The 15,399-nt window shown below is 37.5% G+C and overlaps 1 protein-coding gene across 2 annotated transcripts in view; it reads left to right on the forward strand.

The window, feature by feature from the left end:
- LOC139736166 (synaptotagmin-14-like) overlaps positions 1-15,399 on the forward strand; it is a 70,764-nt gene that overhangs the window by 16,469 nt on the left and 38,896 nt on the right. For both annotated transcript variants that reach the window (XM_071646895.1, XM_071646896.1), the window contains exon 4: positions 782-925. In XM_071646895.1, the coding sequence (XP_071502996.1) occupies positions 782-925 (144 nt within the window). The remainder of the gene's footprint in view (positions 1-781; positions 926-15,399) is intronic.

Consider the following 15,399-nt stretch of genomic DNA (forward strand, 5'->3'; position numbering starts at 1 on the left):
GTGATAACAGTAATGATGGCGGTAGTAATATAATTGATGACAAATACAACAGATATGACAATGATAGCAAGTATATTTTTTGTCAGTGAAGGGTAATTTGTCGATCAGTTGCACTTTAAAACAAAAACTCGATGCAAGGGATCGTTCATTTTGATTTAATTTACAGTGTTGGTTATGCAATGCAATACATATTCGCCTAGAGGGTCCTGCCTTCATATTACTTCATCAACATGACTTTTTGTACAAGAACCATGCACAGCAAGCACATTATTTATTTTAGTATCTACACTCTTTTTTTAATACACCTATATGGTTTAAACAGTCTTCAGCCATTATCATGTCCAGGTAAATGCAAGACCTAATGAATTTCATGTTTACATAAGACAGATGTTTACAGTTGTTTGAAAATAACATCATCATTAATATAACATAAAATTAGAGTATTATCTCCTGTTTTAGGAAGGTCAAAATAGTTTTCATTTACTTGATATCTGCCACCTCTTCATTTTTGTTTTCTTTACACATTTCTTTCTCCTCTTCCTCCTCTCATTCTGTTCGTTCTTCATTTTCTTCTATCATCTCTTATCCTGCTTTATTCTTTCCTTTTATTTCTCCTCCTCTGACTCTTTCTTCTTGTACCTCACTGCTTTTCTTTCTATCTTCATCACCAAATTCTCCTTCTTTGTACTTTTTTACAAATTCGTATTTGTGTCATCCTCTTCAGTATGATTGTCTTGCATCACAATGTACTGCTCTTCTTTCTCCCACCTTCTGTCTAAAGGAGACAGCTTTGGTTACAAGGATGAGGAGTCATCTTCGGACAGCGAAGATGAGACCATCCTCCGATACCAGCAGTCTCTCCTGCCCCCAAATGGCAAGGAGCCTGTCATCAACAAAGCTCTGAAGAAGAGGACTAATGTTGAAGGTAAATACAGAGTCAGGGATTTCTATTGAAAGGATATGCATGTAGTAGATACAGTATATAAATACTGGTGCATTCCCTCCCCCCTTTATTTTTTGTTAAAACAAAAGAAATAGAAAAAATGGAGGGGGTGTGTGCACCTCCCTTTATTTTTATACCTCCCCCCCCCCCCCCCTTTACATAATTCCTGGATCCACCCCTGGCTTTATCGCAATTTTAGAGGTATTAAGTCACTGGTATCATGTTGTAGAGCTAGATCTCATCTACGTCATGGTGTCAATATTAAGTTATTTCCATTTTCAGTCAAATATGTAAAATTGAAACCACAAAGGCACCATTTTACCATATATTTGGAATAATTCTTAGAACTCTACCCACTTTTGATTATTGAATAAAACTTTCTATTTCATGAGACTTGATTGTTTCATTTTTATCTACATTCAATCTTAGAATGTGATACTGCCTTCCTGATTCTAAACTGACAATATATATATATATATATATATATATATATATATTTAGGAGGTAGTAGCTTGTCCTTGTAAAAGGGACAACATAAATGACAAATATCACAGCCATACCCAAGTGTATTTGTCATTTTGCAGTTATGAAAGTGACAATGTTAAGACACTTTCTTGGTAAGGCATGGTGAGCCTAATGCAATTGTACTTGTCTGAATTTTCTGCACATTATATTAAAACACACGTTAAGGGGAAATGGTGCCCCTGCGAGTGTTGCATTAATTACGAAGCGATTAAATCAAAGCAGTTTAAATAGAACATGATGTTTGAACATGCTCCTCATATTGTCCCATGTAGTAAATCACACTGTGGCAATTAATACCAGGGTTTCAGTATGGGAACCCAGTTTTTGCTGACCTTGGGGAAACAACCATCACCTTTACAATGTTCGTGGGTTTGGGTTTTTATTTTTGTCATTGAAATATAAGGGTAAAGAGTCAGTGTCAATATTCTTTTTTTTTTTTTGTAAAGGTCTTTCTGACATTTTCCTGCTGTGGCAGTTCTAAATGTCACATTGAAATTTTAGGATTAGAGTATGTGTTTGATGATTGGCAACACGTAAATTTCTCCATGGACATGGAGTGTTCATTACATAGACTTGGGTGTAATATTTTGTCACCATTCAAAAGTGTTTGAGTAGCGCCAAACCCTCATGTCCGTGTGCAGCTTTGTTTAAGGGGAATGAAGTTACCAAATACCAAATACATATGGGTGAAATGAATGTGGCGATAGTAGTAGAACACATCAGTGAAGTTTGGGGAAATGGGACAATCTGTTGAAAAGTTTTGGATTTTCAAAGTTTCAGAGCCACCATCGCTGAAAATAAAGACTACTACAGTTTTTGATGTCACATGTGGACAATGATAAAAAGAAATTCTACAAAATTTCATTCTTTAAAGAAAAACCCACATTCCCTTGACTTGTTACTAACATATGTGAAGGGTAATATGATTCCCCTACTTTTTGAAAGATGTGAGTCAAGTGCTGTTTTATGCATGCTACAAAAGTAAGAATGTATTGAATTTTCTGTCTATTTTTTTTTTATGTGTATCATTGTCCATATGTGATGTCACAAAATGTAGTCTTTTCATCCAGCAATTGCAGCACTGAAACTTATAAAAATCCTAACTTTTCAACAGATTGTCAAATATTTCTCAAAATTTGTTGATGTGTTCTAATATTGCTGTATTCCCTCAATCTACACATATATTTGGGTTTCATTCTCCCTGTTAATGATGAGTGAACGTGAAAGATCTGTATCACCATATCTATGTGTGTTCCTATGTGTGTGCATTGTCCTTGGCAGACTTATACCAAGATGATATCGAAATCTGTCTGAGACAGTGCAGTTATTTGAATGTAAATGGATGAATGAATGAATGCACAAATGAACAGTATGTACTTGAAGAAATGAAAGGGGAGAATGATATGTTCATCTGGCCACATTGTAAATCATAAAATGTGTTTCATGTATTTTATGTATCATAGAGTTGACATATTAACAGAAAAGAAATTAGTTCACATCATGTCAAGCAAAGGAAAACTAGTGTCTGAATTCAGTGTATCTATGAAATCAGCAATGATGAACTAAAATAAAAACCAAAGATGATTATTTACAAAATATCTGATAAAAAGAATAACACTTTTTGTAGGAAATTTGACCATAAAAATCAGTGTTCGTTCCGTTCAGTTCTTCTTTAAAGTACATGTCATGAGAGGTGCAAAGCTACATATGGCAATCTGTATTCATTAGTCATTAATAATAGGCTGTGTTTCACTGTCATAGCACTTCGCACATAACAAATGCATACATTTTGAATACGAAGTGAATCTCTGTATCATCGGCCTGCTGCCGATTCGGCCATCTTGTGTGAAAATAGTGCCCTCTTGTGCTCCGTTTTTAAAATGCTTCCATGTGGAAAGCAGGCCAAGACCTGTTGTACATCCATGATGTGGAGATCCATGAGTCTCCATCGTCATTTGCAGGGCGTGACGCTGGTGAAGACTCCGAGGGTAATATCTCAGAAGATGGGGAAAATATACGCCTCTTAGGTTTGTCCCATGCGTGCGATGTGGTGAAGCACCTGTGAGGCACTGTGGTCTTAACACACTAATAACAGAGATGCCAACTTTAAATTTTTTTTTGCAGTATTTAGTACTATTTTTTTAACCCAAAATACTGAAGGCTTCATTGAAAGTGCTGTTGTTTCCAAATTTCATTTCCACATATATGATGTGTATTGCAGGAGAGGTAAATAAACTGTTTTTCCACCAAAAACATATATATATTTTTTCAGCCCATCAGAATTTGGCAATGCAGATTACAAGGTTGGCATCTCTGTAATACTGCTTTTGTTTTTTGATGAGTGTGTGTTTCTATGTTGGGGTTGCACCTGATGCATATGTAGTTGGTTGGTCACAGAGTTACTTGCTATTATAACACTTAACCATAGCATTCGAATCGCTGTTGAATATGTGTTTGCCACTCGTTGGAAGGTATAGACAACTAAGATCTGACATTTTTGTTGTTGTTGTTGTTGCTACATTATACCTCCAAGAGCAATTTTCACATCTGCTTTAGATGAAACTTGAAATACTGTTCTGCCCAGGTTCATCTCAAGTAATTATGTTGCTTCTCAATGTGAAAAGACACATTTGGAAAATCATAATAATTATCAACTTTTGTGGAATGACATGTGTGAACTCCACCCGTGACGTGCATTTAAATGAAGTGAATTATGATGATGAACTGAATATAATGATGATCAAAGTCATTAACAAAGTTGGATATGTGGGTTTGATTAAAGATACTAAAATGAAACATGAAATGAGGTACGTAGCGCATCCAGCCACACAGGTTAAAATTAACCAAGGAGCTTAAGGTAAGCCTCAACCCATTTTCATGTCACTATGGTTAGCCAGTAGGGGACACTAAAGGTGGTAAAACCCTGTTTTTAACAGCACCGTGCACATGTTCACTAAACCAGTGGGCTCGAGTGGGTCGGAGTAGGGGTGATGGTAACTTGTGACTGCATGAGGGCGTGAGGCATAGCTAATTATGTGCCAGACCAATCGAGAGCCCACTGAATCGTGGCAGTTGTTACTGACAAATTAAATGAGCCATGGCACTCTTGGTTTTATGAGATGGGGTACACTAAATCAGACTCTACCATCGCTTATTCCGGTGCATGAACCTAAATTACAGGCAGGGACAAACTAGTATAAACTACATGTCATGTGGATGTGTGTGTGTATAGAGATAGAATTAACAAAGGGACCACTGATCCAGAAATCCGTACAGACATATGTATACACACACAGATGCACATATACACATAGACACACATACATACACAGACACACAGATACACACACGAACACACATAACACAAGTGTAATCAGTTTTCAGAAGAGGACTACAGCCAATGCAGATAACTTTCTGTTATTGGCTAATGAGGAAAAAATGTATCAGTATAGACTCGTAATCCATCTGAAGATAAACTCTTGCACCTGCACACACTACATATGAGGTTCAAATATTACATTTTGCTATTAAACATGAAATAAGCTAATCTGCACATTGAATGTGAACTAGCTTTGCACTTTGAAGTTATTTTCTCTCTCACCTCAGAAACTGGAGTTAAGAGTTGTGGTTTGATAAAGAATAATTTGGTGACATTTTTAGTTAAAAAGTAAAGCATGAAATCAGTTCTAATCTTATTGCATCACGATATTTGCTTTTTTTAAATGTAAAGTATGTGTGTTATATACACATATACAAATTGTACATATTCAAATGATATCATTTCTTTGTGAGTTTATGTGTTTGCATTTGATTGTGTTTTTCTTTTACTCACTTTTGATATGGCTGTTCTCAAGCTTTGGTAATGCCCAAGCTTCTTGTGGTTTTGTGTAACAGGCAAAGGAAATCCTTCTGACTCTGCAGCTGTATAATCTTTTTTACAGCTCTGTGAAACAGTTTTTGAACGCATCAAAGAAACAAGGATTTGAAAGATTCTACACTTCTCTCACATTGTCCAATATTCACATGGAAGTATGACAGCACACACACCCATCATTCTGAGCCTCATGTTTGCCATACTCTAGTATGTCCTTTACCTCTTTACGTGCCACGTTCACGTGCCCGACTCAGACCCCATTTACAGTGCAAGGCGAGGCCGCGGCCGAGCCCGCCTTCATTTCAATGTAAACGCACAAAAGGCCAAATGCGGGGCCAAAATTGGCCACGCATTTGGCCACGCTCTTGAGGTGGTCTCGCCGAGCTTGGCCTTTTCTCAGTGTAAATGCAAACTGGGCCAAATGCGCGGCCAATTTTAGTCTGGCTTCCAAACCCTCTGCCTGTATTATTTCCTTATGCAGGATATTAACCCCCTCAGCGTCGAAAACTAGTATAGTTTAAGGTGGTTTTGTCCTGCAAAGGATTTTTCCTTCGGCAAAGGCCTTTGCCCGAACGGCAACGGAATCCAGTTGGCAAAGGGTCTAAAAACCAGACTATACCAAATTGCGTTTGTTTACAAGCAGAGCGCCACTACGACAAAATATTGAAAGGTTTGAAATAAAAGCGCGGCCAAGCCCGGCAGTGTAAGCGAACAAACTTGCGGGGTTCGGCCCGGCAATTGAGGTTGGGCTCGGCCGCGGCTTGGCCCGGCCCTGCACTGTAAACGGGGTCTACGTCGACGGCATGCCAGCTTCGCATATTCCGCTCAAACACACAAGCCCGCCCAAATCGATTGATAAATCGCCAAATGCCATGTTATTGGTACGTTGGTGTCTCAGAATAATATGGCACACATGCAAGGGGTTTCCACTATGGCACATAAAATGTTAATGAATAAAGTCAAAACCTCTCCATGTTTGAGCTGACTTTGATATTAAGTAAAGTTAAACATATATATACAGAAGAGTAAGGTTGCATTTAAAAGTGAACAAGCTAATAAACAATATGAAATTCACGTTTCTACAGTGTATCAGGACAATTAACGCCAGAGGACAATTAACTCTGGGCTAAATACCACTTATATAGTGATGGGGTTAGAGTAAAGATTAGGGTTAGAGTTTCATTTAGGGTTAGAATTTGGGTTATGGTTAGGATTAGGTTCTGTTTTTGTTCTTGTTTTTTGTTTTGTTTTTGTTTGAGAGTATTCCAAGTTGATTTTGTTCTCACCAACAATTTTTGCTGCAATGTTTCCTCATTTCTCCTTCGTCTGTTCAAAGTTCAGGGAAACCTCTCTGCCTGCCCCCACCCCCACTCCAATACTTGCTAATTATAGTTACACGCAATGTAATCACTGCTGAAGTATGTAGCTATCTTTTACCACAGATGGCAAGTATTTAAGCGTGGGCATTCAGCAATTGACATTCTTCTCTCTTTGTCTATTTTTACATTATCATCCTCATTTCAGGGTGTTTTCGTTTCACATGATCACCAACATTTGTGAAATACACACAGTCTGCCAGCATTAAAAAATTCACTTGAAGTCTTTGTGTGTACGTATCATATGCAAATAACTTGCCAATCGGTAGTAGCTGTATGTGCTTACAAATGCTTGGTATATGAAGTGAGACTTTGATAGTGTAAGGCAGAAATTTTCCACCACCTGCCATGAACACTGAGTGAGCTCTGTGTATTAAAAGCTTGTGACCAGTCAGGCGTGGTCCTTGCCAAAGTGGTGCCATGCTAAATAATGCTTTCGGTCTCACAACATACAAGGCGCCCTCTTGTGTCAATACCGTTACATCTTTCTTCCCTTCTTAACCCGTTGAGGATGGTTTGATTTTGCTACAACACGCATTTCCCATAGACGCTTGCCCGAGTATACTCGGGACTCGTCCTCAATGGGTTAAGGGTAATTCAGCCAATGAGACTTTCAATAACTATGAAGCTATAACACAAGACTTCTGGCCATACACTCTTTATAGTGTCAGCAGATCAGTTACTTGTATGTACTCAAGATAATGTTACTCCAGACAATCATTGAGCTTTGCTCATGGATCAACAACAGCCAATGCATGTAACAGCGTGGATTTCAAGTGTATAAATTTATGTAGAAATAGCTTGGAGCAGGGATTTCTGAAGAATCCATTATTTGGTCCCTGAGGGAACAAGTAAGCATATAATGTACATTTGACTAAAATGATAAACTAATTGATTGTACGTTTTGGCAAGTAAAGATAATGTCATATAGCCATCCAGATGTTCTTGACTGTATGGTGACTTGCATATATGTCACTTAGGAGTAGAGATGAATTTTTAAGCATTTCCTGCAGCTGACGAGTTCAAAACAATTTTTAGATACAAAAGTAGGGCTCGACAGGGGTGGCCAGGGGCCACTGGAGATTCATTTCGGGCCACTGCATTTTATTTTTTAGGTGGCTCAATCGAGCAACTGAAATTCAAAATGAATTCTTGTTTTAATTCATTTTGGGCCATTTCATATCTTTCTGGGACACCAAAATTTCAGATGTAAATGAAGGTTTTAGTGGCCCAAACAGGTCACCAACCAAAAATTAGTACTGAACCCTGTATACGTACATATATAGTATACATTTATGATATATACCGATGCCCATTTTGAAATGTACAGAGCAAATTTTACGTCATAATTTACACTCCTCCTCCTCAACGACAACAACAACAACAACAACAAAAATAAAAATTTAAAGAAACCCAAACCCGAAGAGAAATGTGGATTGGGTGAAAGCAGCAACATTACTAGAACACATCAGTGAAAGTTTGAGGAAAATCTGACAATTAATGCAAAAGCCATGAATTTTTAATGTATGGTGTTGGAACTGCTGGATGAGGAGACTACTAGAGATTATGATGTATGTGTGGACAACAATATAAAGAAAATATGAAGGGAATTCCACAAAGGTTCATTTTTTTCATGAAAATCATACATTTCATTAATTTGATACAGACATAATATGTTAAGGGTAGCAATTATTCCCCCTGCTTTCTGAAAGCGGTTAGTCAAGTGCTCTTTCATTATGCTAGAAAAATAAGTTTTTGTGGAATTTTCTTTATATTTTCTTTATATTGTTGCCCACACATACGTCATAACCTCTAGTAGTCTCCCCATCCAGTGGTTCCAATACCAAAATTTTAAAACTGTTAAAAAGTCAGAACTTTTTGCATCAATTGTCCAATTTTCCTCAACCTTTTACTGATGTGTTCTACTAATGTTGCTACTTTTACTCAATCCACATTGCTCTTTGGATTTGGGTTTCCTTTAATTTTGCTCAGTGTGACAATAGGACGTGTATGTGTGTGGCACATGTATGGTTATTCTTTGTCATACATTGTATTATGAAAGTTTGCGGTCAGGTTTTTTCTACGATAGGTCACAATGCTTGTGATACATGAAATGTAGTAAACAGATATATTTGAGGTTGCGTGGGTATATTCAAATAAACCCAAGTATTCATGGTCTTCAACAATGTGGATTATGAATCATTTTATTGCTTTTTTTTTCTTCACTCAAGGCAAATCAAAATGAATATCACATTACCTTGTGATCAGTAACTGTAAAGATTTATTGTGCGTATACAAGGCGTGGGCTAATATGAACGCTGTCTAGTGATCGTGTATTTTAGTGCTTGTGTAATGACATTGTGGTGGTATCCTGTTTCTTTTTATGGGTTTTGATTCAGCTGATCATAGCTGTAATTTCGCAGCAGCTTTAAGTTACATGTACATGCATCTGCTTGTTGATTTCCTCGATCCTTCCCATCGTCTGTTGATGTTCTATTTAGATGATTGCGGTTCTTGAATAGAGTGATATGCTAATGTTTTCCCAAAGCACACAGTTGCCTATTTCTGTAACTCGTGTAGGCCACAACAGAAGTGTTTCAACCTAAAGGAGAAGTTCTCTTTAGCATTATTTTTTACACTTGCTGAAGAAGACTTGAAAGCAATATCTTTGAAATTCCACTACTTATGTCGTAGATGTATTTTGTGTGTTTGTGTGTGTGTGTGTGTATGTATGTTTTGGGTGTAAAGATTTCTGTGAAATTATTTATGAATTAAGGAAATGTGTGTTGTTTCGTTGTCTTTTGTGTTCCATTTTGAAATGTGTGTTCTATGTGTATATAATATGGATGTCACTGGATTCATGAAGATTTTCCATTCTATGGACAAAAAATAAATGAAATGAAATGATATGATATGATATGAAATGGAAATAACAAAAATGAAGATTTGTCACTGTCTCTCATGTTTGTGGCCAACAAAGTATCAATTTTAACTCCATATCATCACACCAGCCTATAGTAACACTTGCTCTATGTGTAGTAGTGAATCTAATGTATGTCATATCAAGCAGTATGGGTTATATATCTTGCATGATGATTACCACCTGGTGTATTCCCAGTATCATATTTTGTCAGTGTATTGCATGTGTGTATTAGTGAATATTTATAATATACATTTTATCATATATCCACTTGTTGCAAAGAGGAAAGCTGTATGAGGCAATTACTTCCACTAGGGACTAGTATTGATTTTATTCCTCTAGACAAGTACAAGGTATTGTTCTCGATGGCACCATTCTGAGAAGTCTCACCCAAACGTCCTCGTACCCAAATGTTGTTGTACAGGATGGGAGGTGTGTGCTGTAACCTTGTACACGGGGATCGAAAAACAGCAATGCTGAAAAAAATGGCAGAACAAAGGTCATTATCTCAATGAATGTTCTTTCCCTTGATATGCGTTTGAGAGAAATATCTGTAGTACCATGTAAGTGTCATTTGGAGATACATCACATTGTTGGAATATAAATTTGCAGCAAATAGCCAAAGATGTTGGTAGTTGCAGCTTTTTTTTTTTTTCTCAGGGAGCCAAAGAGCTGAAAGAAAGATTCCGATGATACAAGATGACTATATTGAGCAAAAAGAGTGAAAGTTTTATGTACCGACATTGATCCTGCATCCCTCAGTTGTCTTCCAGCCCATCCAAGGCATATTTCACGTGTAGCTAGTGCCTGCCTTAACTGTGCATCGGTATTGATTTTGTACCCCACTGCCTCGGAGCTCGTCAATTGTTGCCACATGATGGGTGGAGAAAAATTCAATACTTGGACACAGAGGCCTGTGTGCTGCTAATATTCAGCTACTTTGTTTAGTGTTCCTGCAAGAGGATATTAGTACGCAAGGAATTTTTCCACTTCATTGTAGTGGAAAGATAGAAAATTTGTGTCCATTTGGTGGTCTTTGAAGAACATTTCTGAGACAGGGACAACTTCAACTGTCTGATAAAATCATATTTCCCGGTGGCAAGAAGAAAGTTTGTACAAGTTTTGTTGCAAGACATGGCTCTCTCGTGGGCAAGTAAGCTGTTCTACCTCCTTGCATTATCAGCTGGTGTGCTAAAATCTGGAAATTCCATTGAGAGGAAAACTCAGTTGTGCCTACTTAAATGATGAAAATACATGAGATCACTTTGAAATCCCTTCTTGGGGTTCGGACATAGGAGAGGGACCGGAAGATATTGGCTTGCCAAGGGAGTACAACCCATGCAGAAAAACTCCATTTGGTGGTCTGCCACAGGAAACAAGTGACACTGATCAGTGTGAAAAATGGCGTTTGATGAATTCTCTCAATTTATCGGGAACTTCTTCAGTTCCATCCTCCCCGGAAAGGGGGAAACGAGCAGCGACCCTGCCGAAAAAGAGAGCATGCTCCAGGATGGAGGGAGGGATGGTGTCAGCAGTGAGGAGGGTGGTTCCGCCGACTCCGAGCAAAGACTGCCGGAGAAGGATTGCTTAGCCAGCATGCAGCATGGTCAGCCAGAGTACGATGGGAGTGATGGGGGAGGGGAGGAGGTTGATGGGGATCTTGAGACGATCACAGAGGGGCAGGTGCTGCGCGTCCCCGTCTCCCGTCTCTATGCGACGGACAGCGAGCACTGCCTGAGCGAGGGGACGTCAAACTCCGACCTCAGCGACATCACGAGCTCCAAAAGCCTGCCTGTGACGAGCCGGCTCAGGGTCAGGGATGACCAGCGGCAGCGGCTCCTGCCCAGAAGCGGTTCCGAGAATCTGCAGGTCCAAGTCCGGGAAAGAAATTACCAGAAGAAGATTGTTCTGACAAAACACTATAGCCCTCATCGCTACCATGGTAAGAGGTTCAGCATTAGAAAACCAAACAGTTGTATACACTGCAAATCAAAATGTCATAAAACCTTGTCATAAAATCTGGTACCGGTTAGGTATCACATTTACAGCTCTTTTGTGGAGTTACTGACCCTCCCTATTCTACCATTGTCATGTAGCTCGGCTCATCAGAACATATCAAACAGATTCTTTGGCCTCTTTTAGAGTTCTCGTGATCACAAAATGTGATATCAACCCTATTGCTGATTCATGTCTTGTCACCAAACGATGACAGCACTGTACATCATGTGGTGAGGCATTGAGAAAACTAGAGCAAAAGGCTAGCTGGAATACTCTATCTGTATCACAGAGGACATTTGGTTATACTCGTCTTGATATGTGTGTGGTCAGTAGAATTTCCCAGGAAAAGGCTCCATGTTATTCAGTCTTTGAGCGAGAAAATGACTTATCAGCTGATGGCCTGCATCTATAATAGAAAAGAAGTAACTGCAAACTCTTTGTTCCTGTCCCAAAGAGCTTCTGAACAAATTTTTGATAGCATGCTTTATGTTGTGGACAACCTACTTTTTTAGTTTGGAACTTTAAGTACACAAAGTTTCATCATATATGTCATGTATGTTTTGCTTTTTCCACTAATTTTGATTATGTCAAGAATATAGTTCTGCATGCTGTGTCTTGACACAAATGCATGAAAAGTGGATAAAATTTAGAAATATCTGATAGGGAGTACAAGGCCCACTTCTTAATTAAGCTTAGCCCCATTTTGATTATCACCCTCTTGTGATTACTACATTTCAAAGAGCTGTAATCTTCTTTATCCTTGCCAGGCATTAGCCATTTTTGCAATGATTCATGTAGATTGTTTGTAATCCTGACAGCAAAAGTAGCTTGATACCATGGTCATGGTTCTCATTTAACTTTCTTGAGACCATCACATCTTATAGTAACATAGATAGTACAGTATGCCGTGAGATATAGGTTATGAAACATTTAGGAAGAGTGTGGTCAAACTATATTAGAATAATGCTTCTTATTAGTAGGTAGAGAAAAACTGAAACTATACATTGCCCTTGAAAGTGGTAGAAATAGAATATGTCCAAACTGTAGATAGGATAGATGGATACATGTAGATATACATTGTAGATATACATTGTAGGTAGGTAGGTAGGTAGGTAGGTAGGTAGGTAGGTAGGTAGGTAGGTAGGTAGATAGATAGATAGATAGATAGATAGATAGATAGATAGATAGATAGATAGATAGTAGGTAGATAGATACATACATAGATTTTGATTTGATTTGATTTGATTATGGTTTATTGAAACAAACATGCAAAGATAGATAGATACCTGTAGATGTGGGTAGGTAGGTAGATTGAAATTAAGTGGGAAGAAAGAGGAGAGAGCTATGATTACTGTAAGCCAAAGAATGTTGAGGTTCATTTTAATTTCGCAAATTTTGCAAGCGCCAAGATTCGAAAAATTAAAATGCACGCAAAAGTTCTTGTCTACACTATATGCAATGAATGCCACCAGCAATTCGTGAAAATTTCATGCTACGAAAAAAGGTCGTCGGCTCCAATTTGCAAAAATTTCATGCCGCGAATATATCGTGTTTTACAGTATTTGTGTATATGTTTGTGAGTAAATGACAGGTACGTGTATATGACGATGGCTCTTAGGATATAATACAAGATATGATCAAACCTAGACAGCATTGTTGCTGTGGCGATGAAGTGGCATTAGCAGTCCATTGACCATGTCATCTGCTGCAAAGTAGATTTAGACATTGTATTCTTTTGTGATGTCATCAGAGAGAGAGAGAGAGAGAGAAAGAGAAAGAGAGAGAGAATGTGTGTGTGTGTGTGTATGTTGTCTCTCAGTCTCTCTGCACTCCTAGCTAGACTAGAGTCTGTGAATAAGATGGGAGAATGTGAGAGATGAATTGAATACTAGATAGACAGCAAAACAGATATACGAAGAGAGTTTATGAAAACAAAAGGGAAGACAGGGCTCAAAGTAAACTTTGATTTGGTGACTTGAAGCAGCTGAAGTTCTATATCATTATTTATTTGATTTAATTCATTTTCTGCATTCCTTTTTCATTCAACCATATAGCAAAGTCTGTCAAAGTTATCAAGTAATTTCTGAACAGTGGAAATACATGGAAACAGGTAAATGTTTGACTTACATGCTTCAAAAAGTAGAATGGATAAACTGAAATTAGATGTCACTCTAGTTCAAACTGAATTCAGTGAATAAAGTAGAACCCAATGAAAGATAAAATTGTACAAGCTTTGATTAACTTGGACACAAGAAATTAAATGAAATCAACTGAAAAGATTCACATGTCTTCAGGAGACATTGATATGGGTGACAACATCTAGACAAACTAGATGAAGTGGTGATGTCATATCTTACAAGTTTCTTGTGGACATTTACAAACAACTTCACAAAATAACGAACAAATTGTACCTTGTGCTTCAAAATCATTATTTGAGGTAATATGATATTTCAAACAAAAACTTGGTAGCCAATTAAATGTTGTTAAAAGTTTGTATAATAATGAGTTTTATCCCAGTCCTTGTGCTCTTAATGAGGGCAGAGAGAGTGCAGTGATTGAAGGAAAACTTCCTATGTATACTTTTCTCACAAGGAGATATCATAAGAGATAAACAGAGGAAGTATGTGATATAGGGAGGAAAGAGTGATAATTTAGGTGATATGCTGATATATATTCAGATCACTGTATTATACTCTTCCATTATTTGTCCTGCTGGCGAGTGCATAGCTGCTTTAATTATGTTTGCATAGATGCATCTTTTAGTAACTGCTAACTACCTAAAATCCAAGAGTACCTTGTACTTAATGGCCCCAAACCAGCACAGTCTTATACATTCCCAAACTTGAGCTCTACACCTAATTAAAAGAGTAAAAGAGATTGATATACCTCATTTAAGACATAGATAATAGGACCTGTATGCATAATAATAATAATAATAATAATAATAATAATAATAATATTAATAATAATAATAATAATAATAATAATAATAATAATAATAATAATGATAATAATAATAATAATAATAATAATAATAATAATAATAATAATAATAATAATAATAATAGTAATAATAACAAATAGTTAGTTTCATTGTTCCTCTTTTTGTTCATTGTTTGCCAGTTGGCAAGTTTGTATTTAGTCTATGGGCAAAATGTTAGATTGTATTGTATTTGACTATACAGTTTTAATCATATGCATCCAATAAAAATAGTCTGGGAAACCATAGAACACATAGTCCCAAGGCTTCTGGATGATGCAGCACCCCGTTCATGTGTTGTTATTCAAATGAAGAGACCCATGTAGGATTGTTTAGCTGAAGTGTAAACATGCCTTTCTGTGACTAAGAACGCATTGTGCTCACCCGATGCCCCGCCAATACATGTTGCCGATGCGGAACTCACTACCAAACACAGCCATGCCAGAAAACCCCAGACAATGGGGGAATAGACAGGTTATAATGTGAGGAGATCCCTATATCTGCAAGCAAGCTCAGTGTCTTTTGAAATAGATGTTTCTGCACCATTTGAATAAGATGAGACTGAAAATGCCATTAGGATAATTAAGGTGTGTTCCTTCTCCCCCTTATCTCTTTGCTCCTGTGTGCTAGTATTTGGAGATTAATCCACAGACAAAAATGTGATCCTTTGTGGATTGTGTGCATGGTGAAACTTCATGAATAGTCTCTGATACACAGGATTGATTTGTTCCAATGCACTTGCTATTCTGACGGATTCAGAAGAGGATATAAAGTAAGGAGACG

This window comes from Diadema antillarum, unplaced genomic scaffold, assembly GCF_040938485.1.
Source record: "Diadema antillarum isolate AM-2024a unplaced genomic scaffold, OU_Dant_1.0 seq00000633_RagTag, whole genome shotgun sequence".
Taxonomy (NCBI): Eukaryota; Metazoa; Echinodermata; class Echinoidea; order Diadematoida; family Diadematidae; genus Diadema; species Diadema antillarum.